This window comes from Anolis sagrei, chromosome 4 (genome assembly GCF_037176765.1).
Source record: "Anolis sagrei isolate rAnoSag1 chromosome 4, rAnoSag1.mat, whole genome shotgun sequence".
Taxonomy (NCBI): Eukaryota; Metazoa; Chordata; class Lepidosauria; order Squamata; family Dactyloidae; genus Anolis; species Anolis sagrei.
The window spans coordinates 62,097,224-62,123,424 of record NC_090024.1 but is presented as its reverse complement, the minus strand read 5'-3'; the positions used below and the strand labels follow the sequence as shown (position 1 = coordinate 62,123,424).

Sequence of the window (26,201 nt, the reverse complement as noted above, 5' to 3'; positions counted from 1 at the left end):
CCAAGTCAAAAGTAATACCATGTGCAGCTAGTGGGTTTTGTAACACTGGAGTGGTAAATTTGCTCCAGGTTTTAGTATGTATTTGAAAGGTGTTGTCTAAGATAACAAACCCTGTTACCAAAATAGATTTGGCATCATTAATAGTGCCTTTAGAATTCCTACTAAATCTCCCACTGAACAGTACATTTCTATCATATTCTTAGTATTTCTACTTTCAGGAGGTGCAGCCGGAAAGCCCCCAATCACCACCAGTTGGCAGAATTAGGAACCTCGTTCATTCATTTGCTCGTTCATTAAAAGGCATGGGGGAGTGGTGGGGTTTGATCAGCTCATATTCAGATATCTTAGCCATCAACCACATCAATCAGAGTGACAAGTCTATCAGAACAACTCCAGCTAAAGACGGTTACCACTTGTAGACTGAACAGAACAGTTCAGTTTTAGTTGGGTTGCTGTGAGTTTTCTGGGCTATATGGCCATGTTCTACAAGCATTCTCTCCTGACGTTTTGCCCATATCTGTTGGAAACTAGACAAGTGAGGTTTATATATTTGGAATGTCCAAGGTGGGAGAAAGAACTCTTGCCTGTTTGAGGCAAGTGTGAATGTTGCAATTGGGCACCTTGATTAGCATTGAATGGCCTTTCAGCTTCAAAGTCTGGCTGCTTCCTGACTGGGGGAATCCTTTGTTGGGAGGTGTTAGCTGGCCCTGATTCTTTTCTGTCTAGAATTCTGAGTGTTGTACTTTATTTACTGACCTGATTTTAGTTGTTTGGGTTCACATGTCTCTGATTAGCAGCTGCACTTCATTAATATTTTAGATTACTACCATATTTATCACTTGCATTTTATCTTTGCAACTATAGGGATTACAATTTTTTAAAAAATCCACATTTAGAAATGTCGTCCTCAACACACAACCATATATTGCTCAGCACGTGCAGGAAGTGCTCATATCATTTAATTGGCAAAACAAAAGTGTTAGATACATTGACAGTAGATGAAATTGTAATTTGCTTTGATTTGTTAGTCATTATTAATCACTTGATGGATTATATTTACAGTAGCATAGAAAACCAGTGTTGTTAATGTGAACAGCATTGACAATTATTGATAATGTTGTTGTTTTTTTTAATCTCTAGATATCCCTAGTGCTCCTAGCCATGTTGTACCCACTAGAAATACAGATACCTCAGTAGTTGTTACTTGGACAGAATCCAAAGATGCAAAAGAATTGGTTGGGTACTACATAGAAGCAAGTAAAGTTGGATCTGGTCACTGGGAACCATGTAACAACAATCCAGTTAAAGGCACAAGGTATTAGGTTGACAACTGGAAGGCAATCTTATGGCTTGCTGTGCATTTGAACTTAGATTGTAAGATTAATCCTTTTGATACCTCAGAGTTAAAATATTCAACCTCACATTAATATTGGGATAAAGTTGTGGTTTATGACATTATACTGAAACACCAGGTGGCACTGATCTGAGTTTCATTTTGCTGGCACAGAGCTTGAACAACAAGGTTATTGTCATTAACTAATAAGAATTGATGTGATGGTATCTTTTCCAAAGTAATATGTATCCTTTAAAAAGCAATGCATTAAGTGGAAGAATTTCAAATTTCATTTGAAGAGTAGCAAAGTTCACTGCCAATATATATTAAAAAGAGTCTATTTTAAGAACATTTTGCTTGGGTTTTAAAAAACCAAACCTCACCATGCCCTTACACAGTGATTTGCAATGTCATCCTAACTCTGAATTATTAAATCCAGAATAGGATTTGTGGCTTTGGCCATAAATTGACGTAGGTCCTTTTTATAGCAATAGTTACACAATATATAGGAAACAGATTTAATATGTGCATGTGTGCATAACAAATAGAAAGATATAATATATCTATTAAAGAATAAGTGCTCATTTAAAAAAATGTATACACAATGCAATATTATTGCTATTTATAAAGGTGAAGGTCCATAACGCACCACTGAAAGAAAGTTAACCCCCAAAGTATTGAGAAGTCTTCCTTCAAACAGGGACCAGGTGCATTTTGACCTCGGTGACCAGTGAAATTCTGACATTTTTCACCAGACAAAGGCTAAATACGTCAAACTGAACTCTTATAGAATCAAAATTCTCTTCTCTTTCAGCACCCACAAACTTTCTGTGGGCCAAGCTGAATGCGCTGACAAACACAATTTATATCCTATCAATCTGGCTGTTTTCTACTGTGAGTTAGATTCTGTATCCTTTTCTTTTGTTGTATTTTACCCAATAGGTAGGAGCACTGAGCTGTCGAAAACATGTATGCTCCTGGTGAATAAATTACGTGTAAAATGGAATTGCCAGAATCTAAATATAGATTCTGTCTGTGGAAATGCTTTCTTATCAGCACTATGCCAGGATAGAATTGTCTCTGCTCTTTCTTGAATATTGCTGTCTATCACAGAATGAAATGTTTATTTCCTGTCAAAAAACAAACTGTGTTGGTGTATATGAGAGCTTTAATGCAACACTTGCTCTGTTCAGATTTTCCCACTCATGTGTTCCTCCATGACATGAAGGAGAAAAGTTGGGACATCTTCTTCTGCCTCCTCCACATGGTGAGGTGTATAAGCAGGAATCACAGAGTGCTTGTATTCAAAGACGGACTCCCTGCTGCAGATATTCTGCCTTGACGCACGCATAGTGCCAGGACTGAATCATTGGGAACACATTGAATTTTTCAAGACTGCATTTTCCAAGTTAACTCAGAGTTAACACATCTAACCAAATTTTCAGATCTCAATACATCTTAATTTCTTCCTCCTCTGTCCATTTTGACCAACCCAACCTGAAATGGGTTTTAGACAGCCCCAAACAATCCACACTACCCTCAATCCATAGCTGCTCCTAATATTGCTTGCTTATGGATTTTGTATTTGGGTTCATTTTCATATCCAGCACACAAATATCCATTTTTGGTGGTGGTAGAGAGATCAACGAAGCATGCCAGAGGACACTCTTAGGAGACAGCAGATACTCCCGCAGCATATTATTTCCCCTAGAACTGCCCCATTAGATGTTCCTTCTAGTCCTAACCCTCAGTTTTCCACACTCTTAAATAGTGAGACTCCTGTTTCTTGTAGAGGCGTTAGAGGATAGTATATGCAAAATCCAAAATCCCGCTCAATAGGAGCTTCTTTCCTATTTGTTTTAAGATTCACTTGTCATGGACTTTCTACCCGAGACCACTACATTTTCCGGGTCAGAGCTGTCAATGCTGCTGGACTCAGTGGGTATTCCCAGGAATCGGAAGCAATCGAAGTCAAGGCAGCTATTGGTAAGTGGCCTTCTATTCCTAAAATGTAAGTGGAAAGCAACTTCCTTCTCCTCTCTCTTTCCTCATTGTTATTATTACAGGAATGTTATATTTACTGTATTTTTGTACATATGCATTACCTAACTTTGATATTTCATTTTCATCATTTCACAGTCATCAAATCACTATATACATGTAGACCTTTCACCTTTATCATCTCAGACTTCCTTGGGTGTGTTCCTCCTAATCCTCTATAGAAATATGCTCACTTCACACCACGCAGTGAAATGACCTGGTAGTTCCTTTCCATAATATGGTGCCTAGCCTAACATGTCTCTGTTTGAAAAAAATGCATTCTTTAATGGACATACTATTTTGCTTAATTGCTTTATTCCACTAATATAATTATCCTCATCATGTTTGTGTTTGGATCCTAGCATTGCACATTGTTAGTGAGAAATTCAGCATAATGACTAAATAAGTAACCCTAAAGGAAACAGCTGTTGTGACTTCTTCCTGAGATTATGCATCTAACAAACAATTTAGTTATAATAAAAAAAATAACACAATCTTTCAATTCACTGTATAATGTTTAGAAAAAAATATTAATTGCATGGAATGGAAGTGTTAGCTGTTTAGATGTATGATACTTCAAACTAACTCACATTTCATATAAATCAAACCATATGTCATACCAACTGTAACATTTCCTTGTCCTGTCTCTGTCCATCTATGTGTCAGTTTCTTCATTCACATACATAAATGGAGAATTGGGAATGAATGAACTCTAATTTGAAATGTATTTATTATGTTTTGGCAATTATAGGGGGAGGATTGCTTCATGGTGTATGTCCTGGACTAAGTGGTAAAGCTGATGGACTAACAGACCACACTCTCAACTGGGAAGGCATGCATGAGTCCTCCCAGCCTGTCTTTGACACAGATGCTTTGTTAAAACGCAGTGCTAAACCTAACAGGCAGACAGTGCCCCGTAGCAATGCTAAGCAGAAGAGTCCACCAGACAATGCAATGAGTGAAACAGTTCCTACCTCTTCATCAAAAAAGGCAACAACCAAGCAGGCAAGTAAACCTCATCATGGGACTCGTTCAGCACCGGAAAAAATGAAGAAAAGTGATATAGGTGAGCTTTGATCATCTGGAGTGGCTTCACTGTGTTAGAACCTTCATTTCAATCAATTATCATCTGTGACCTCCCAACTGAAAGCGGACATCTTGCCAAGGCTACATTTGGAATCATCTCCATCTAATAAATGCTCAGCTTTTCATCCAAGATCATTAGGACTATGGCACATATATGTTGCTTCTAACCAAAAGCTTGCATGTTGCATATGTTGGCTAATTTGATCAAAGTAATTTCTTGGTGTTTATGTTACTGTTTATCGGAGAAAGGTGGATCAACCATCGTACATTCAGTCATCCGTTGTATAATATTGGCAACTTGGTTGTCTGGTAGGACAGTGTTTCCCAAACTTCAGTCTTCCAGTTGTTTTGGATTTCAGCTTCCAGAATTCCTGTCTGGGATTTTTGGAACTTGAAGTCCAAAACAGCTAGAGACCAAAGTTTGGGAGCCCCCTTGGTAAGGAGATGGGAACAGATTATTTACTTCCAGTTGGTGATTCAACTCATTTTTAATTTATCCATAAGCTGTTTGTTGTACCTTTCCATCTAAAGAGCACCATAAAGTTTTAAAACAAGTGTGGTCTGGATGACATGGCAGTCTGCAAAAACTCTGACTGAGCAGTGTCATTTGACTATTTTTACTTGTAGCAAAAGCATCTATACTGTGTTTATTCTGTCCAGCCAAAATGTGAGCATTTTCTTTTTCTTATTTTTTTCCCTTTGTCTTAACAAACTAGAGAATGACTCCAGGAACTGTTTTTGGTTTCTTTCTCTGCTTGTATGTGTGGATGTCATGCCATACATATCAAATGCGTACATGATATGGTACCATAACTCTGAAAACCCCTATTAAGAAATTCTTATTCCATTCAGCATTAGTTCTTCTACCTTGGCTCTTATAGAAGGACTTTTGGCAAGCTCTCATCCCTATTATGAGGATCCATGGAATTGTTTATAAAGGTAGTTTTGATTTTTTTAGTAAGTCTTTTTCCCCAGAAATTATATTAAGTAAAATTTAAAATCTACTTGAAAAAGGTTTGCAAGGACTAAAAAACAAAAGTGTGCTAATCTATATCCAAAAGATAAGGTTCTGCCCAGTTGTCTTGTGGCCAGTAAAGCTTGGATCAAGATGGCTTTGAAATAAAGAGTGGAAAGTTTACATATGAATTTTGTTACAGTACAGAATCCAGCTCTTTCTCACCCTAACCCAGCTTCAGATATTTTCAGTCATTTTTGGACGAAGTGATGTGACTTACAATGTGCATATACTTCCACAAGTTGTGCAATCATAGCATTAAAGTATCACAGGATGCCAAACATAGGAGTGGAAGAGAGGGAAATAAAGATTTGTAAAACTCAATTTAGGACTCAGAATATATATATATAGAAAGAGAGAGAGAGACTATTAATTTTCAGTGTACAATTCGATGGTGGTTTTTAATTCCACGATTAATTGTTACAAAGTAAAGACTCATTCTCACCTTATGTCACATTACTTTTTATTTACATTCCCTTAAGTAATGAAGATTTAATGAAATCTGATGCTTTTTTTACCCATTAATATTTTTTTCTTAAAAGGTGAAAGCTTCAGTATGAATCTAAATAAATCCAAGCAAATGTTTGATGCAATAACTGAACCCTTCTGTCTTGATAATAAACTATTTACTCCAAAACAGCTGCTCCATCTCCACCATATGATATCACAGTACTTGAAAGCATTCATGATGCCATGGTTCTAGGATGGAAACAACCAAAAACTATTGGTGGAGCTGAAATAACGGGTTATTATGTGAATTACCGGGAAGTGATTGGTGGAGAACCTGGGGAATGGAAGGAAGCTAACATTAAACCTGTCAGTGAGAGAGCATACAGGGTAAGAAAATGATCTTATACTGCTAAATATGTCTCCTCTGTCTGATTTTGGATGGACATGTTCCTTTCTGCTTGATTTCATGGACAGTTACAGGAGATAGATGTAGGAAGAGGACTAGCAAGCCTTCTCTCTCTGAAGGCGTGAACATTCACCTAGCTTAGGAACCAGTCTTGTGATTTGAGTGTGTTCTTAGTTTGTTACCTTACCTAATGTTGGGTAAGATTGAAATATCAGCCCTACTGTTTTCCCAAATGAAACATGGAGCTGAAAAGAGCCCTGAAACTGAGCAGGAAGGCAAGCAGACAACAATAACTTTGACCAGGCTCTAGCACTGTTTTCAGTCTAACCTACTCAAAGCACTGGTTGAGAGAAATGTTTATTTAATAGTACTGTATTCACTTTGTTGACTAGTATTGTACCTCCAACAAATTTTAGCTAGGAAAAAATGGAGAAGTGTTGTATTAGAACACTAGGTATTTTCTCTGCATCAACTGTATACATAATTATGTATGTACATATATTTATAATTATATATCAATCAATTTAAAAGCTTGCATAGATTGTCAGCATTAGAAAGGCACTTGGCTTCTTACATTGTGTAATTGTGTTCATATGACCTCAGGCCCGATACTAAGAAATATTTTACCTGTGTTACAGGTACATGACTTGAAGGAAAATATGATTTACCAATTTCAAGTGGCTGCTGCTAATCTAGCTGGAGTTGGCACACCTTCTCCACCTAGCAAATCCTTCAAATGTGAAGAATGGACCATTGCTGTTCCAGGTTAGAACAATAGGAATTATTTAGAGCTGGCAAAAGAACCTTTTGCAGTGCCAAATTGCATTACACGAGATAGAATTGTTGATTGGGATCGTAGTTTATCTGTGTTCCTGACAGACCATTTGCCAAAGTTATCAGAAAAAAAAATCCTGCCAGTGCTAAACACTTACTCAGAATATATATTTTGGAAGTTAACTTCCATGAAAGTCATCTCCTGATAGTCCTGAACAACTTTTGTTTCTGCAAACAGAAGCTATTTACCTAATTATGACCTCAACAAGCAGATTTAGGAGAGACCATTTGTTTCAAGGTTCTGATACACAAGCACACCAATTTTGCTTTCCAAAGTTTGTGAATTGAAATGTACTGTGCATACTCTAGAAATATTAAACTGATGTTACGCGGTAATAAAGTGTGGACAAAGAAAGATAGATATCAATGTGATATGACACATCTGTCTTTCTTGTTCTGTAGCATTTAGATTGCATTGAAATTATGATTTCTGCAGCATTTTCCCCCTTGCAATAACTTTCCTTGGTACTCTGTAGTTGTTATCATTGTGGTTTCAACTGTAGTCTTCTGTTCATCTTCCAGGACCACCCCATGATTTATCATGCATTGAAATCAGGAAAGATTCATTGGTTCTATTATGGAAATCACCAATTTATATTGGCAGAAGTCCAGTGACTGGTTTTTATGTTGACATGAAGGAAACAAATGCATCAGCGGAACATTGGAAGGGTGTAAATGGGAAAGCCACTGCAAACAAATATTTGAAGGTATGGAAATTTAAGAGATAAATTATTTATTTATTTCATTTATATTCCACTTCTCTCACGCCTGGAGGGACTCAAAGCAGTTCACACCAGAGTAAATGGCAATTATCTTGTTAAAGATGTAGCAATGCCAATCACTCATGTTTTTGAGATTATTTTTTTGTCACATATATAAAATGACTGCAGTTGCACTGGGAGAAAAACTAGTTAACTCCATCAGAAATAGAACTGTTCTGCAAATAGAATTGTGCAGCTAATAGTTGCTTGTAGACTTAGGAATTCTGAACAAAAGTATATTTAGGCTAAATTGCATTCTGCTCAGATATAAGTTGTGATAATATAGTAAGATTGGTCTTTTTCACATACTACATCTTGTTAGTTGTTCTATCATAAATAAATGTTTAATTTGGTTTTTTATAATTAGAACATACTCTTTTATAGAACATGCCCGTAATATAGGATTATTTCTATGTGTAGTCATAAGTTTAAACCCAGTTGTTAGATTCAATTAGAATATATCTAATTTATAAATCAGTAGAAATATAACAGCAGCAGCAACAAAATACCGTACATCTAACAACTCCAAATGTCCCCTGATGTACTTTTAGGGTATTGCATACAACACTAATACCAATGCACCTGATTATATTGCCACTAAATGAAATAGAAGCATTTCACAGGATTCTGTGGTTCATCTAGACGAGCGTGCTCTATTACGTAAACTCAGTAATTGGTTATAGGTTGTCTTACCTCAGCTGGACAAAATAAACAATGCGACCAAACAACGTAACATGACTTTGAATCAGTCTACCAGCAATTTTATATTACCTTGGATAGCATTGGGGTATTACTAATGTACACACTCAGGGTATAATGAGCTTTTCACTCATGCCTCTCCTGTGCTGGATTTCACTAGATCTGTGGCCTAAAAGAAGGTACCAGTTATGTTTTCCGTGTAAGAGCAGCAAACAAAGCTGGAGTTGGGAAGCCTTCAGATCCTACTGACCCTGTGTTAGCTGAAACCCGACCAGGTTTGTTCATGTTCTAATGTGATTTTGTTTATGAGAGAAATTAAAATGTTCATGTATATTAGAATGATTGGAAATTGGGCATGTGAGCTGTCTTAAAAGAAAGTGACACCATCATGCCTTACAAGCAGACTAACTTTACATTGCCTCTTTGAGCCCTGTGTCCAAGAACAGATGATGTTGCCTTACCTCAGTTTGCAGCCTCACATATCTGATTATGAAGTAACAGAACATTAAAGGAGATAGAAGAGTGTAAAGATCAATATAAGAGAAAAATATGTATGGTAGATATGGACTAGCCTCTTACCTTACATCTCCTCCAGAGACCTCCTAAGGCAGTGATTCACAACCTGTGGGCCCCGAGATGTTTTGGCCCTCAACTCCCAGAAATCCCAGACAGTTTATCAGCTGTTAGGATTTCTGGGATGAAGGCAAAAACATCTGGGGACCCACAGGCTGAGAACCACTATTCTAAGGAAAGAAATTGAGGAGAAAAAACAGCTGCAGCGCCTCCTTTTTTAATATTTTCATTGCCAGAGACGTTTTTGCTCAAAATTCGTTTCCTCAGAGCTTCACATTTTGAAGCAGCCAAAGATTCTGCTCCTGTTTTTTTAATGGAAAGAAATATTTTTTGTAAGGAGATTCATCAGGATCTGAAGATAGCTTAATCATGCCTTTGGCAGAAGAACATGTAGTTCAATGAAGGCATAAGAATGGAAGAGAGGAAGGGTCCAAGTAAAAAATACATCTCACTGAAGTCATCTATGTGCTATGCAGACATTAGCACTGGAGTATTTTTCTAAAACCACTTTCTGATTATACAGCCAGTTATTTTTTCTGGGAAAAATCAAATGCCTTTTAACTTTTTGATCCAATCAAGATCTGAATTGAATAAATCTGTTGGAGTTTATTAGTTTATATGAGAAATTTGATGGTGTTGAAATGCTTATTTCAGGAAAGAGATAATATAGTGGTCAAATGCAGTTGCTCACAGACTACATGCACCACAGATGTGTTTTTATGACCATCTACCTGATGCTCTTACTCATACTGAAAAAAGGGGGGTGTTTTGTTTTACTAGGACACAGAATCTCAGTTTTCCAAGCCAAAGTGTTTAAAAACAAAAACAGAAAGTGGAAGTAAATCTCTGCCTACTTCCAGTTTTTATTTTTGTGGATCTTGAGGTTGCAAAATTGACCTGAAACTGTTCAAAGTTGCTGACTACTAAATCTCAGTTAGTGTGTATCCTTTCAGTGTCACAGTGTCAGAAATAATTCCATGCTTATGCTTGGTTAATGTGTCAATTGATAACTTTCAACAATATTTGTGTTTGGAGATTTGTTTAGCTCCAGCATCCTGCAAATAATTATCCCTCTCCCTAACACACCTTATTGAAATAAGGTAAGAATCACAATCAACAGATTTCATAGAATCATAGAATCATAGAATCAAAGAGTTGGAAGAGACCTCATGGGCCATCCAGTCCAACCCCCTGCCAAGAAGCAGGAATATTGCATTCAAATCACCCCTGACAGATGGCCATCCAGCCTCTGTTTAAAAGCTTCCAAAGAAGGAGCCTCCACCACACTCTGGGGCAAAGAGTTCCACTGCTGAACGGCTCTCACAGTCAGGAAGTTCTTCCTCATGTTCAGATGTAATCTCCTCTCTTGTAGTTTGAAGCCATTGTTCCGTGTCCTAGTCTCCAGGGAAGCAGAAAACAAGCTTGCTCCCTCCTCCCTGTGGCTTCTTCTCACATATTTATACATGGCTATCATATCCCCTCTCAGCCTTCTCTTCTTCAGGCTAAACATGCCCAGCTCCTTAAGCCGCTCCTCATAGGGCTTGTTCTCCAGACCTTTTATCATTTTAGTCGCTCTCCTTTACATAAGTTTACATTTTATTTCTACCATATAAAATTCTGGAACGTAAACAAGTATTCCAGTTTGGAAGAAAATCACACCTTACTTCATCATAAATCATTATTTATCATTAAGGACCTTGTCAGATGGAGATCCATAACCTGGAGGAAAGCAGGAGAATCTGTGGGGCAATGGGGGAAAGCATCAGCTCCTTACCATTACACCGTGCTTCCCTTCTGTCCTTGGCTTCACCCTGTGCTGTCTCCCCGGCTTCTTGAATGAGAACAAGAGAAGTCACCTATGTTCTCAGGATAGCTCTGAACACACTGTGATGGACTCCAACGGTCTCCGTCCTATCTCCGTCTCGGCAGTGTCCTAGGACAGAGAAAGAGCCCCACATAATGAGGTCAAAAGAGAACAGCTTAGCTTCTCTCTGGACTCACAATTTGAAGGAGTTAAGTTTGCCCTCCTACATAGGAATTTTGACAAACAGTGGTTAATTTTATTTTTTATTTTTATTATATACATTTATACCTCACTTTTTTCTTTTACAATATATTCAAAGCAGTGAACAATACAATATATAGCTTAACATCTAAAACATAATTAGACACTAAAATGGAATCCAACAAGGGACTATTAAAAATAAATAGTTAAATCCGTTAAATCCATTAAAATGCTATTAAAATGCATAAAACACTTCACATCACCCCCTGGCTTGGTTTTGAAAACTTTCTTCTGTAAAATGGTTTAATTTAATTATGGCTTATTTTAACTCAACTTTAAACCATTATTTCAACAAACTCCAGTTAAAATTTAACCTTACAGTTCTAATGGGACACAAGATTGCTCTGAAGGCTTCCCATGAGCTGTTTCATCTGCAGTAATATTAGCCCATTAAAAAAACCTCCTCATCATGGCAAATAAAAGAAGGATCAATTGTAGCTTGAAGGTCAGATGGGCCCCATAGGATCTTGCCTCTAAAACATTACCAGAAAATAATGTGATTCTTCTGGTAAGGGAACCCCCTCCATGAACATGGAAGCTAGCTTTTGTTCAGTTTTAATATTGATTTTGTCACTACTTTAAATATGGTTCAGGGCTTTCCTGCTTTTGATGAATTTTATTAATCAGATTTTTCACCACAGGTTTTTTTAAGCTCAAATGCCAGATATATTTTTAATCTTTTGATTTTATAGGGACAAAAGAAGTTGTGGTTGAAGTGGATGACAATGGAGTTATTTCATTGAACTTTGAATGTGATCAGATGACTGCAGACTCTAAATTTGTTTGGTCCAAAAATTATGAACCAATTGAGGATGACTCCCGATTAGCCATTGACACCAAAGGTGGAAAGTAAGAAAATTGAGAAACAGAACAAATCACTATAGGGGAAATATATATTTGGTAACATGTGTACTTTATGCTCACTTCATGTTTAAATTACATTCTTTCAGTAGGATGCCATTCAAATTATTCTGAAACTGTAGTGCAAATTCAGCTCAATCAGAAAGAATTGATAGAAAACTGCACCAGATCCAAACTACCTCTTCCTCTTCCCTATGCCTACATTTAGAAGAACAATATGTAAGGGGGGAAAGAGCCACCATATACTGTATCTTCTATGTAACATCTAGTTTGATCCCTCTATGTCAGTGGTTCTCAACCTGGGGGTCCCTAGGTGTTTTGGCTTACAACTCCCAGAAATCCCAGCCAGTTTACCAGCTGTTAGGATTCTGGGAGTTGAAGGCCAAAACATCTGGGGACCCACAGGTTGAGAATCACTGCTCTATGTTATGTGCACGATCTCTTACTGTCTCCTACTTTGTGTTATGTGCATCAGTTTAGGCTTTGCCCACAAAGCTTTCTATAGATTTGTGTACATAAAGTATTCTAGCATGATAAATTGAGTCCAGTGGCATGCCTGGACCAACAGATCTTCATGAACACGCTCACCCGCCATTGCAATTATGTAAGTATCCTTTGATAAACGAGATGAGTGTGTATCTGTGGCTTAAACAAAGCTCTTCTATCTTAAAGGTCAAAAGCTGCCTTTAAAGATCTCAGTGAAGAAGATTTGGGTATTTATTCCTGTATTGTAACTGACACAGATGGCTTCTCATCAAGCTATACATTAGATGAGGATGGTAAGCACCAAAACCTTCTGGCTGTAGTACATATCAGTGTTCCCTTTGCTGTTTATGCTGTGTACAAACAAACTATGCTTCAATCAAAATGAAAATGAAGGATTGCAAAATCAATTGTGCAAATATATCAGATGTGTGGCTTTTCCCCTCATTCCTCTCTCTGACCTTGTCTTGCAGAAATGAAACGTCTCCTTGCACTCAGCCATGCACACAAATTCCCTGGTAAGTGTTATCAAAGTGGGAAGGGTGTAGTATGTAGCATTAATATTTCTGGGAGGCTTGCATGTGTCGGCCTCCACTATAATCATATAAACCACACTAATGGGATTGTAACACAGAAGTAAGGTCGTGATGCAAGTGCCCACCTTTATGGATGCGTGATTAACTTCCATGCATAGTGGGGCCCTATGTATAATTTCCCCAGGAACACAGCATTTACAAATGTTTGCTTATTTCTTTCTTTGTATTGTTGAAGGCTTTCATGGCTGGAATCACTGGGTTGTTGTAGGGTTTTCAGGCCATATGGCCATGTTCTAGAAGCATTCTCTCCTGAGGTTTCGCCTACATCTATGGCAGGCATCCTGAGAGGTTGTGAGGAGAGAATGCTTCTAGAACATGGCCATATAGCCTGAAAAACCTACAACAACCCATTTCGTTCTTTGTCACAATTTCACAATTAAGATGGTGCCTGTTCCACCATGTGTTTAGGAACTAATCTTATTTTATTTAATTTTATATTATATTATTTATTTTTATTGTGTATTATTTTAAAAGCTGTTTTACTTTTTTAAAAGCAGCTTCAACTGATCTTTTGCACAGGCTTCTTTTCAGTACACATGCATTTTTGTTGTTGTTTATTTATTCAGTCGCTTATGACTCTTTATGACCTTATGGACCCGCCTATACCAGAGTTCCCTGTCAGCTGTCTCCACCCCAGCAACTTTAAGGTCAAGTCAATCAATTGAAGGATAATATCCATCCATCTTCACCTTATTCGGCCCCTCTTCCTTTTTCCTTCCACACATATAGACACCATCAATTGACTTGCAAGTCTAACCTGACTGTGTTCATCTTGTCTTTCATCATGGAAGGAGGGGGCAGAGGGAAGAATGAGCCTATTGTTTGCCATGAGTTAAAGTTCCAAAAAAAACTCAGTTGGATGGAGATTCTTTCAAACTACCAGTGTGAAGTTGAGCTTGGAAAAGTTACTTTTTTAGATTAAAATTCCAGCCTGGAGGATTTGAGAAGCTGTCATCTCCAGCCCTTTCCATACTCAGGTTTTATATGAAACAAGCTTAGTAAATATTTCCTCCTTCACAGCAATAAATGGTTAAATCATTTCTAACTTATTTTATCCTAGCCTCTGGGTGTCAAGGCCTGTTTTTTGATCTATTTTAGGTTAGAATATTCACATCTAACAACACACAAGAGTTTCAAATTGCCATAGATCTGGGAGTAACACAAAAGCAGCATAGAGCAATCTCCTCCTGCCTTAGGCTGATGCAAGCACAGACACATGTGGCAGTGAGCTTGTCTGAGTTTTGAAGATATATAAGGTCATGAGGTTGTCTCTTTCTATTTATTTTCAAATGTTATCACAATAAATAGACTTTTGAACGAGCTTTTGAGATTGAAAAGGGGGGTGGGCAGAGTTGCTTCGATGCTTGCCTATTTCCAGGGGCGGTTCTTGCATTACGCTAGGTAAGCGACCGCTGAATAGTTTTTTTTTTGCCAGAGGCACAAGGGCGCCTTTGTAAATTCCCCCTCCCCTCGGCAACCTTTCTCTGCCTCCCTCTCCCTCTTGAAGGCTACACAGAGTCCGCGGCCTCCCTTCTGGCTCTGCGCATGCGCCCCACAGTTGGACGGGAAAGGCGGGCTCGTGTGTTTCCCTCCACTCTGTGCCTGTGTGCGTGCGTGCAGGAGGAGGCGAGAGCAGCTGTGTGCGAGGAGGCGCCCGCGTGCCTGCCTCCAGTTATTCAAGATCGGGGAGGAGCAGGAGGGGCTCAAGGCCAGGTCAGTTCTAGTCACCTGCTTACAAGGAAAGGGCCTGTGGCTGCGAGGAATAGTGGGAGTTGGAGTCTTCTCCTCTGCATCCAAGAACTTCCTGGCCCCACTTACTGTTATTGTTATTATATTATCATTATCATTATCATTATCATTATCATTATTTTATTATATGGGGCAGAAAGGATGAGGGAACCTGGTATAACTTTGACTTGCTGTTGTTTGTGGGTTTGTTGTTGTTTTTGTTGTTGTTGTTGTTATATGGGGCAGAAAGTTGTATTGGATCACACGTGGGACACTTCACAAGTATCTAGGACTGTGTGATGTATAGGTGAATAATGCATGCAGATCCCAGTAAGGTCGCCTTCTGCAGCTGGCAGGCAGATCATGATTTTGTCAGTGCTGATTGTGTTTAAGTGCAGGCCAAGGTCTTTAGGCACTGCACCCAGTCTGCCAATCACCACTGGGACCATTTTCACTGGCTTGTGCCAGAGTCTTTGCAGTTCAATCTTTAAAACCTCATATTCCAGGTTTTCTGTTTATCCCAGATTATCTGGCAGTGCGGACTCATATAATCCAGTTCAAAGCAGATAACCTGGGATCGGATCTTGGGTTATAAGGACAGTGTAGAAGGGGTCTAGGGGCCTTCCAGACAGGCCCTATATTCCAAGATCTGATCCCAGGTTTTCTGTTTATCCCAGATTATCTGGTAGTGCGGACTCATATAATCCAGTTCAAAGCAGATAACCTGGGATCGGATCTTGGGTTATAAGGACAGTGTAGAAGGGGTCTAGGGACCCTTCCAGACAGACCCTATATCCCAAGATCTGATCCCAGGTTTTCTGTTTATCCCCGATTATCTGGCAGTGCAGACTCATATAATCCAGTTCAAAGCATATAACCTGGGATCGGATCTTGGGTTATAAGGTCAGTGTAGAAGGGGTCTAGGGGCCCTTCCAGACAGGCCCTATATCCCAAGATCTGATCCCAGGTTTTCTGTTTATCCCCGATTATCTGGCAGTGCAGACTCATATAATCCAGTTCAAAGCATATAACCTGGGATCGGATCTTGGGTTATAAGGACAGTGTAGAAGGGGTCTAGGGGCCCTTCCAGACAGGCCCTATATCCCAAGATCTGATCCCAGGTTTTCTGTTTATCCCAGATTATCTGGCAGTGTGGACTCATATAATCCAGTTCAAAGCAGATAACCTGGGATGGGATCTTGGGTTATAAGGACAGTGTAGAAGGGGTCTAGGGCCTGTCTGGAACGGCCCCTAGACCCCTTCTTGTTGTTGTTGTTCATTCGTTCAGTCGTCTCCGACTCTTCGTGACCTCATGGACCAGCCCACGCCAGAGCTCCCTGTCAGCCGTTACCACCCCCAGCTCCCTCAAGGTCAGTCCAGTCACTTCAAGGATGCCATCCATCCATCTTGCCCTTGGTCGGCCCCTCTTCCTTTTGCCTTCCACTTTCCCCAGCATAATTGTCTTCTCTAGGCTTTCCTGTCTCCTCATGATGTGGCCAAAGTACTTCAACTTTGTCTCTAGTATCTTTCCCTCCAGTGAGCAGTCGGGCTTTATTTCCTGGAGGATGGACTGGTTGGATCTTCTTGCAGTCCAAGGCACTCTCAGCACTTTCCTCCAACACCACAGCTCAAAAGCATCGATCTTCCTTCGCTCAGCCTTCCCTAAGGTCCAGCTCTCACATCCGTAGGTGACTACAGGGAATACCATGGCTTTGACTAGGCGGATCTTTGTTGTCAGTCTGATGTCTCTACTCTTTACTATTTTATCGAGACTGGACATTGCTCTTCTCCCAAGAAGTAAGCGTCTTCTGATTTCCTGGCCACAGTCTGCATCTGCAGTAATCTTTGCACCTAGAAATACAAAGTCTGTCACGGCCTCCACGGTTTCTCCCTCTATTTTCCAGTTGTCAATCATTCTTGTTGCCATAATCTTGGTTTTTTTGACGTTTAGCTGCAACCCGGCTTTTGCGCTTTCTTCTTTCACCTTGATTAGAAGGCTCCTCAGCTCCTCCTCGCTTTCGGCCATCAGGGTGGTGTCATCTGCATATCTGAGGTTGTTAATGTTTCTTCCAGCAATTTTCACCCCTTCTACACTGTCCTTATAACCCAAGATCCCATCCCAGGTTATCTGCTTTGAACTGGATTATATGAGTCCACACTGCCAGATAATCTGGGATAAACAGAAAACCTGGGATCAGATCTTGGGATATAGGGCCTGTCTGGAAGGGCCCCTAGACCCCTTCTACACTGTCCTTATAACCCAAGATCCGAATGCTTCTGGAATATGGCCATACAACTTGGAAAACTCATAGCAGCCCAGTGATTCCGGCCATGAAAGCCTTCAACAGTCAGGAAGTCGTTATTAACAGGTTTTGAGTTCTGCCTAAAGACCAAGTGAAAGTATTGGTTTTGGTTAGGTAACATTACCCATATTCATCAATTATGTGAACCACTTATTTCTGTCTTTATGTAAGCCCCACTCCATTTTTTGGTGTCTTGCTCTACCCTGCAATGTTTAGAAAACATGCAAGTTAAAATAATCCAATGGCAGTAAGAAATCTGTCCTATAACTGGTGGAAACGTTTTTGCTTAGGAGCAGACCATTCTCTTTGACATTCTCTTTCTTTGTTAACAGTCATCCCCCTTAAATCTGAGTTGGCAGTTGAAATTCTGGAGAAGGGTCAGGTGCGATTCTGGATGCAGGCTGAGAAAATGTCTGGCAGTGCTAAAGTCAATTTTGTATTCAATGACAAGGGAATTGTTCATGGAGAGGTAAGCTAATGGTTTCTTGAGGCCAAATGTGATCTGCAGCTACTGGAATATGGATGCTTTTCTCCAAAAAAATGTTCAGATAATTTCACATACCAGCTTATATTGTGTTATTTATATTGCATTTCATGTATGATTTTATTATTACTTTTGGAAATTGTGTTAAAGTTTTATTTTAATGATTTGTACAGTTTTATAGTGGTAATTTTCTGGGTGCATCTACATTGTACAGTTATTGGAGTTGGGTGCCACTTCAATGCTGTGGAATCATGAAGTTGCAGTTTTATCTTTCTCTGCCAAATTGTGTAGGTTCCTCACCAAACTAAAACTGGCACAAGATATTTCCACTTTGAGTTTGTTTGGTTTTTTTTTCCCTTCAAATTTTAACAATAAGCATAGAGGCTAAATCCACTTGCTAATCCCAACCAGAGCGAAAATATTAAATGAATGGAAACTGAATAAGTGAAGACATAATTAAGCTCCATTGATACAATAGATCCACTTTAATTTGTCCTTGAAGTTGGATTGTGACAAACTTTATAAGCAAGTGGGAGCTCTGGCTTCATAACTAAAGCAAAGGTCATCTCTTATAATTATAAATGAAAACTGGGTGTCTGTGTGACTGACACAATACATGACTTGAAAACACACAAATATAGCAATGTCGGGACTTGCTCAACAGTTTTCCCTTATGTTTGAGCACAGAGGAAAATTAGATAGGTGCTCAATGTTTAGCTGATGCACTATTTTCATTAAATCTTTGGAGGCTTCGTGAATATAACATTTCAGAAACTGTGAAGATGACTTTCCAATTCATTTTATCTTTGTTCTGGAAGAAATATAAGATGAAGATTGATCACAATTCTGGAATGATTGAAATGGTTATGGATAGACTGGAAGACGAGGATGAAGGCACTTACACCTTTCAACTTCAAGATGGAAAAGCAACCAATCAATCCAGTCTTGTTCTTATTGGTGATGGTAAGCTGCTCCAAAACTTTTTGTTTAAACAACTGTACAGTATGCTTCATTATTGAATCTTTTGACTTGAACGTTACAGTAGGGTCTCACTTATCCAACATAAGTGGGCTGGAAGAACATTGGATAAGTGAAAATGTTGGATAATAAAGAGAGGTTAAGGAAAAGCCTGTTAATCGTCAAATTTTATTACAATTTTACAAATTAAGCACAAAAACATCATGTTTTACAACAAATGGTCAGAAAAAGCAGTTCAATACACGGTAAAATTATGTATTAATTACTGTATTTACAAATTTAGCACCAAAACATCACAATGTATTGAAACAGCTGTGGATCTGGGCAGGAGGCAGACTGTGTTGGATAATACAGAACGTTGGATGAGCAAAGGATGGATAAACGAGACTCTACTGTAATTTACATTCCTGACAGTCTGGGATACTGCCATTATTTCACTTAATGTGACCCCTATACATTTTATTTTGTATTTTTGTGGTATATCAAAATAATGATTTATAATATTACCAGCTAACCTGTAGAAGTGCTACAAAATAAATACTGTATTTCATCCCGTAATAGTATTACTTTTTCCCTTTTTTATGAGAAAAAGGGGTGCAGGTATTATGCAATGATGACTATTATGCAATGAAATATGGTAATTCATTTGGTCCATATAGTCAATAGTGTTTTTGAATTAGTTGCTTGTCTGTTATGCAGAAATCAGTATTCTATAAGCCCGGGTAAAGGTATCTAGTCACAGTGTGTTTCAAATCGTTTATTTCTGTCCATTGTAAAAGGAATTCATCTAGATACACAATATTCCTTAAATCATTCTTTGGAGCTTGGCTGCAGTATTTTGTAATAGATTTCCAGAATACTTTAGCCATTAGGCAGTCACTCTGTGATCTGAACTCTCCATTGCACATCTATGTGAATGAGTATTCAATTTATATTTCAGATGGAATGGTTTAACATAATGAAAACTGTTTCCTATATAAATGATGGCAGTTCATATTTATAATTATTTCAATCTGACATATTTTATTACTTCTTCAGTACACCTTCAATATCATACTTTCCCTTCCTTGATCTTCATTGTGAACTGTTTCTTTTAAAAAACATATTAGATCAACTACAGCAGTGTTTACTGATCACTGCTGTACTGCCAAAATATTACAATTAGTTTAATGGGACCTAGTGATTGATTTGCGAAACTCATGTGGTTTTGATGATTTTACTTAATACATGCCAAAATGTAATAATAGGAAGGGCAATCCAGGTCAGCTGGGATAATCACATTGTAAATTTGATTAGTTCAGAATCTTTAGTGTACAATGCAATACAATACTCGTTTGCTTAACTCCCACTCTGGTTGGCACTCTTAGTAGGATGTAATCACATGGGGTGCACTTCAATTCTTTTAAGGTGGACCTAATCCACTTTTTCAAATAAATGTAAAAAGATCCTGTTTAGGTTGACCTGTTTTGAAACGAATGTCCCTTTCACATTATACAGTTATAGAACTTCAATTCCACCTTAACTGCCATGGCAACATCCTATCCAATCCTGTTGTTTCTAGATAGTTGAGTTAGTTTGTTAAGTGGTCCTTTGTAGCCAGAGGATGATGGTCCTCTAAGTCTGGTGTCTTGGTGGTGGGTTCGTAGGTGGCTGTGGATCCCTATTCTTGATCCACACGTTCTCCTGCAGTGAGAACATCGGTTTCCAGGTTGAAGGCGGTCCTGTTGTTTGTAGATAGTTGAGTACAGCCTCCTGACTGAGATTCCTAAATGTCACTCCCTAAACTACAAAGTACAGGATTCCATAGAATGTTGCCATGGCAATTAAAGTGGAATCATAACACTATAATTGTGTAGCATTAAAATCCAAAACTACTTTTCTGTCATCCCTCTTCTAGTTCTGCTTTTTAAAATCCTTACTGCATTTTGGGAAGTATATGTACACTAACTATTATATGTATATAATGTACATGCAATCTCACTGACATTTTTTCAAATAAAATATATGGATATGCATCTATAGCACTCAAATAGTGGATGATTTGTATGTAGAAGCCTCATTAAAGCTGCAATCCTATAAAACCTTATCTGAGAATACGTCTCAATGAAGTCAGTGTACAGGAATCCCTTTGAGCCATAGATCTATCTTGCAAAACTACCATGAGAGTGGCAGTTTTGCAAAACGTTCAGCTGCCTCTTGTGGTAGTTCTCGCGCTAGATCGCAACTCAAATCTCTACTCATATCTTGAATTTAAAAACCCAATGGGGGGATGGCTCGTAACTCAAAAAACCCTTAAGTAGGGATGCTCGTAAGTCGAGATTTCAATGTACATTGATCTGTTTTTTTTTTCATCCATAGTGTTCCAGAAATTACAGAAAGAAGCAGAATTCCAGAGGCAAGAGTGGTTCAGGAAACAAGGTAACATCACACAAACAGGAGATTAGTATATAAAATTGATTAGCTAGTTTAATTCAGCTGTATATATTTGGGATTTGATAAAGTCTATTTAGCAAAACAATTGAGAATGAAAAGTATTTTAATTCTATTTATGCATTAATTTCTGAGGGATATTATTTTACAAATCATTTCAAACAGGTCCGCATTTTGTGGAGTATCTGGGATGGGAAGTTACTCCTGAATGCGATGTATTATTGAAATGCAAGGTAAGTAACAGCTGCACTTTGGAGAGCATATTATTACACAAACAAAACTAAGACATATAAGTATCACTTACTTGTCAGATGCGTTGACAGAGTCAAAGATACTTCTTTTGCATCTTAAGTAAAGACCAGAACCGCAGATTTTGTACAGACATTCATTGATAGATAGACAGATAGATATGATACACACACACACACTGCATTGGGTTGATTCAGAACTGGAGAATAAAGTCAGATGGGAAATGCTCTCATATCACCATAGGAAGTTGCCTTATACTGAATCAGAGCACTTTCTCCATCTAACCCAATATTGTCAGTTCTGACTGGCAGCCATGACTTTCCCCGTTTTCAGGCACAATTACTGATATTTTCTAGCCCTGTTTGGAGTTCTCTGCATTCCTTGCAGACATCCCATCCACCTATTCAGCATCTAAAATCAGATGGCATTGAATACATTGAAGGTGGTATCTCTTTTTTAATGTTTTAAATGTTTTAAATGATAATTAACACTTCACTACAGTATCATAATATAACTATTGCCCATTGTACAATGTGCTGTGGATCTTTCCCTTTAAAACATTAGTTCCCAGCCTGTGGTCTGTGGACTAGCAGTGGTCCCCAAGATCTAAAATATGGTCTTCGACCTCATTGTTACTACACCGTTGCAACAAGAGCGACTGGTCTCGCAAAACCCTCTGTGCTGAGGCAATGGGGATGTCGGGAGGGGAGAGGCTGACTACCCACAAAAGGCATGACAACAAGCCTCCTGACTGCTGTTTCTCCTCCTCTTCCCTCCCCCTGAGCGGTGCCGTTCCATGTGGTGCCTGGAAGTGGGGGTGCCTTGGTGTCTTTGTTTTTAGGCCTGTTCCTGGGGTTATTTGGGGTGCTGATTCAGAAAATTGCTTTGGATAGACCACATCAGCTATAAATTATTAAATATGGTTTTCTGTGGGCAAGCGGATGGTGACTACTGAATGGCATATGTTCTGTATCAGAAACAAGAGCTGATGTGGTCTATCCAATGCAATTTTCTTAATTAGCTCCCCAAATAACCAAACCAAATCTAAAGTTGACCAAAAGCTAATTTGTAACCCTTTTGGTACTAATGTTGGAGAGTGGTCTCTGGTCAAGTGACCCTTGGTCAAAAAAGGTTGGGAACCACTGCTTTAAATGTATACAATGCTTCTTAACTTGCCTCAAGAAGAAATGCTAAAATGGTCAAATGACAAAATACTGTGTATTTTTTTCTGATTTTTCTGGTCAAATGACAAAATCTAGTTTAACCCTTTCCCTTACAAATACGAAAGTGAACTTACCCATGTTTTTCCATTCCAGGTGGCTAATATTAAGAAAGAAACACACATTGTCTGGTATAAAGATGAAAGGGAGATAATGGTTGATGAAAAGCATGACTTCAAGGATGGTGTGTGTACTTTGCTGATAACAGAGGTTGGTGATCCTTTTTTCTGTTGAAAATGGTCACTTTTGATAAGATAGATGATTCCCTAAATGGGCAGAGTCTTCTCTTAGCAATGTTCTTCCTCACTTTTTCCCACTTTTACGAGGGCCCTACACCCCTGAACCCAGCAAATGTGGAGGGCTGACTGTAACCTTTTAACAAATTTTAATGTTTTCAAGTTTTATATTTTATTTATTTATTTATTTATTTATTTATTTATTTTGTTTCCAGTGTTTCTACCCCGTTCTTTCTCAACCCCCGAAGGGGGACTCAGGACGGCTTACATTTGGCAACAATTTGATGCCACTACATATTACAAAGCAATATAACAACAATTAAAACAATAAATAGAACATTAATTAAAAAGGTAAAAACAGTATTAACAGCTGTATCACCATTCCAGTCGAATTCCATATCCAAAGTGCTGTTTACGCCTCCAGTCCAAAAGCTTGGTCCCAGGCTTTCTTCCTAAAAGATAGGAGGGACGAAGCCCATTTTACCTCTGTGGGAAGCGAGTTCCACAGGCAGGGGGCCTCAGCCGAGAAGGCCCTGACTCTTGCCCCCACCATACGTATTTGCGACGCTAGTGGGAGCTAGAGCAGGGCCTCCCTGGATGATCTTAAACTGTGAGGCGGGATGTAGAAGGAGATGCATTCGGACAAGTAAGCTGGGCCAGAACTGTATAGGGCTTTATGGTTCAATTGTCCCTTCATAACCTTTATGTTCTTTCATTCAAGTTTATTTATAGCTTTTTAAACTTCATTGTTTTTTTTAAAAAAATGTTGGAGCTGCCATATCACATCATTGGGAAAAAGGCAGGATCTAAGACAATAATATTTATTTATTAATGCACTTGTATACCGCTAATATCTCAGCCTAAATCGGCGACTCATTGCGGTTTACAACATTTAAAAAACAATATTCAGTTAAAAGCATAAAACACATATACAGTACAAATTATTGGGCCACCAATAACAATCCTATGCATCTCATAACTGGAATCGTAATCCAAAATTCATCGTCCGTGTATAACCAATCCTTAGTCATCACAATTCGTTACAACGGATTAACCGAATGCTTGTTTAAACATCCATGTCTTCAATCTTTTCCGAAACACCATCAGCGAAGGGGCTGATCGTACCTCTATGGGGAGGATGTTCCAAAGCTGGGGGGCCACCACAGAAAAGGCCCTATCTCTCGTCCCCGCCAGCCGAGCTTGAGAAGCAGGCGGGATCGAGAGCAGGGTCTCCCCGGAAGATCTCAAACTCCTGGTGGGTTCATAGGCAGAGATGCAGTCAGATAGGTAGCTTGGGCCGGAACCGTTTAGGGCTTTAAAGGCCAACGCCAGCACTTTGAATTCAGCCCGGTAGCAGATCGGTAGCCAGTGGAGTTGGCGCAACAGGGGGGTTGTATGCTCCCTGCGCTCCGCTCCTGTTAAAATCATGGCTGCCGAGCGTTGGACTAGTTGGAGCTTCCGAGCTGTCTTCAAAGGCAACCCCACGTAGAGAGCGTTGCAGTAGTCTAAACGGGATGTAACCAGAGCGTGGACTACCGTGGCCAAGTCAGACTTCCCAAGGTATGGGCGCAGCTGGCGCACAAGCTTTAGCTGTGCAAATGCTCCCCTGGTCACCGCCGAAACCTGGGGTTCCAGGCTCAGCAATGAGTCCAGGATCACACCCAAGCTGCGAACCTGCATCTTCAGGGGGAGTGTGGCCCCATCCAACACAGGCTGTAACCCTATGCCCTGTTCGGCCTTGCGACTGACCAGGAGTACCTCTGTCTTGTCTGGATTCAATTTCAATTTGTTCGCCCTCATCCAGACCGTCACAGCGGCCAGGCACCGGTTCAGGACCTTGACAGCCTCCTTAATCATCAAGACTGAGAATACAAAAAAAAATGCAAGAAAGAGTAAGCTTTTATTTTAGGATGCACTGCACTGGAAGCTACATAACTCAAAATGGGAAGGAAGAATGGATGAAATGGTGTGATTGTATACACCGTGGAAAAGATAAAAATAGCCAATTATAGTCAAAATATAAAATAGTAAGACACCAATAATCAAAATTCCTCCACTGAAAAGGAACTAACAATACTGTACAATAAAGAGAAATATTCAAGTGGCAATTAAGAGCGTGTTTATGAGAGATTTGCCAATCCAACTTGTGCAATCATATTTTTAAAAAAATCCCAAAAGATATCCACAAACTAACCCTGGTAAATTTGATGAAAGTAATACAAAAATGTTAGAATAAAATGATATGGAGACAATCTAGCCGGATACACTTTGAAAGAAAAAGGTGAACAAAGAGTGATACTAAACAACTAGTGTGGAAATAATGAGAGACACTAAATAAGAGGTGACAATGCTAATAAAAAGGCAGGAATAATTATCCAATGCATTGCAGGCTTAGCAGAAACGAAGGGATGGAGGAAGGGATATAGTTGAACAATGAACTCTTCTTCAGATAAGTGTCTGGAAGAAGGAAGTTACGCTCTGGCTATTCTCCCAGACTTCATTAATTCAGAAACTGACTGCCATGAATAATTCCATTCTCATCAGCGTTAAAACGTTTCTACAGGGCTACCAGTTTGTATGAGGTCCTCGTTCTTTGGCTCAGAGGGCTGCCCTTCTGACTCTCTCATCCTGTGCAAAAGCTAAATGACAGGACAGTCACTTGAACCTTCAATCAACTGTACGAGAATAAGTTCTTACTGGAAGTAGATTGTAGTACGTCACTTAGGATAAAGTCATGTGTGCGTGTTTATTTATTTTTTCATTCATTCATTTCTGAACTCACTTTTTTCTCTGTTGTATCTTTGAACTGCATTAAAGCCATTTGAGCTTTTAAAAAAATCTTTGACCTATTTCTCCCTCCTCACATGATGAATGAAAGGCAAGTCAATGCCAGTGTGTGAGAAACAGAGAGTTTTACCTTAGGCCTGGTAGAGAGGGACCATAGTGTGGTGGGAACAACATAGTAACACATCAGGATAACACAGTCTGGCTCTTATATCTTCAACATAGAATTGTCTTTTTGTTTATTGTTACTTCTTTTTAGGAAAGAAGGATGGGCTTATTAGAAAAAAAACCTTAATGGCATTCCTTGGTCTTCAGGCCTTTCTATTTTGTGTTAACTTCCAGAAAAAGGGATTTAGTATGACACCCAAGTATGAAATACTACTATCAGTGTTTTTATTTACTAACTTCTAACTAAATAGTGCCTTTCTATGCAGTTTGGGTCCTCCAGCATGACTCTACGGTATTCTTCATATCAATAGGGTTCACTGTTATAACACCAAATCATTCAGGTGTTCCCTGGGCAATATCCTTGCAGATGGCCAATTCTCTCACACCAGAAGCGACTTGCAGTTTCTCAAGTCACTCCT

The 26,201-nt window shown here is 39.0% G+C and overlaps 1 protein-coding gene across 2 annotated transcripts in view; it reads left to right on the top strand.

Annotated features, from left to right (window-relative positions):
- Nucleotides 1–26,201, top strand: part of MYOM1 (myomesin 1) — a 93,087-nt gene that overhangs the window by 52,050 nt on the left and 14,836 nt on the right. Inside the window, exons 17-31 of one of the 2 annotated variants that reach the window (XM_067467459.1) lie at nt 1,141–1,315; nt 3,198–3,319; nt 4,125–4,439; nt 6,115–6,311; nt 6,969–7,095; nt 7,687–7,871; nt 8,785–8,899; nt 11,955–12,111; nt 12,796–12,902; nt 13,080–13,124; nt 17,566–17,702; nt 18,536–18,680; nt 21,054–21,113; nt 21,291–21,358; nt 22,691–22,804. In XM_067467459.1, coding sequence (XP_067323560.1) covers nt 1,141–1,315; nt 3,198–3,319; nt 4,125–4,439; nt 6,115–6,311; nt 6,969–7,095; nt 7,687–7,871; nt 8,785–8,899; nt 11,955–12,111; nt 12,796–12,902; nt 13,080–13,124; nt 17,566–17,702; nt 18,536–18,680; nt 21,054–21,113; nt 21,291–21,358; nt 22,691–22,804 — 2,069 coding nt within the window. The remainder of the gene's footprint in view (nt 1–1,140; nt 1,316–3,197; nt 3,320–4,124; nt 4,440–6,114; nt 6,312–6,968; nt 7,096–7,686; nt 7,872–8,784; nt 8,900–11,954; nt 12,112–12,795; nt 12,903–13,079; nt 13,125–17,565; nt 17,703–18,535; nt 18,681–21,053; nt 21,114–21,290; nt 21,359–22,690; nt 22,805–26,201) is intronic. The other variant, XM_067467460.1, reaches the window with a different exon arrangement.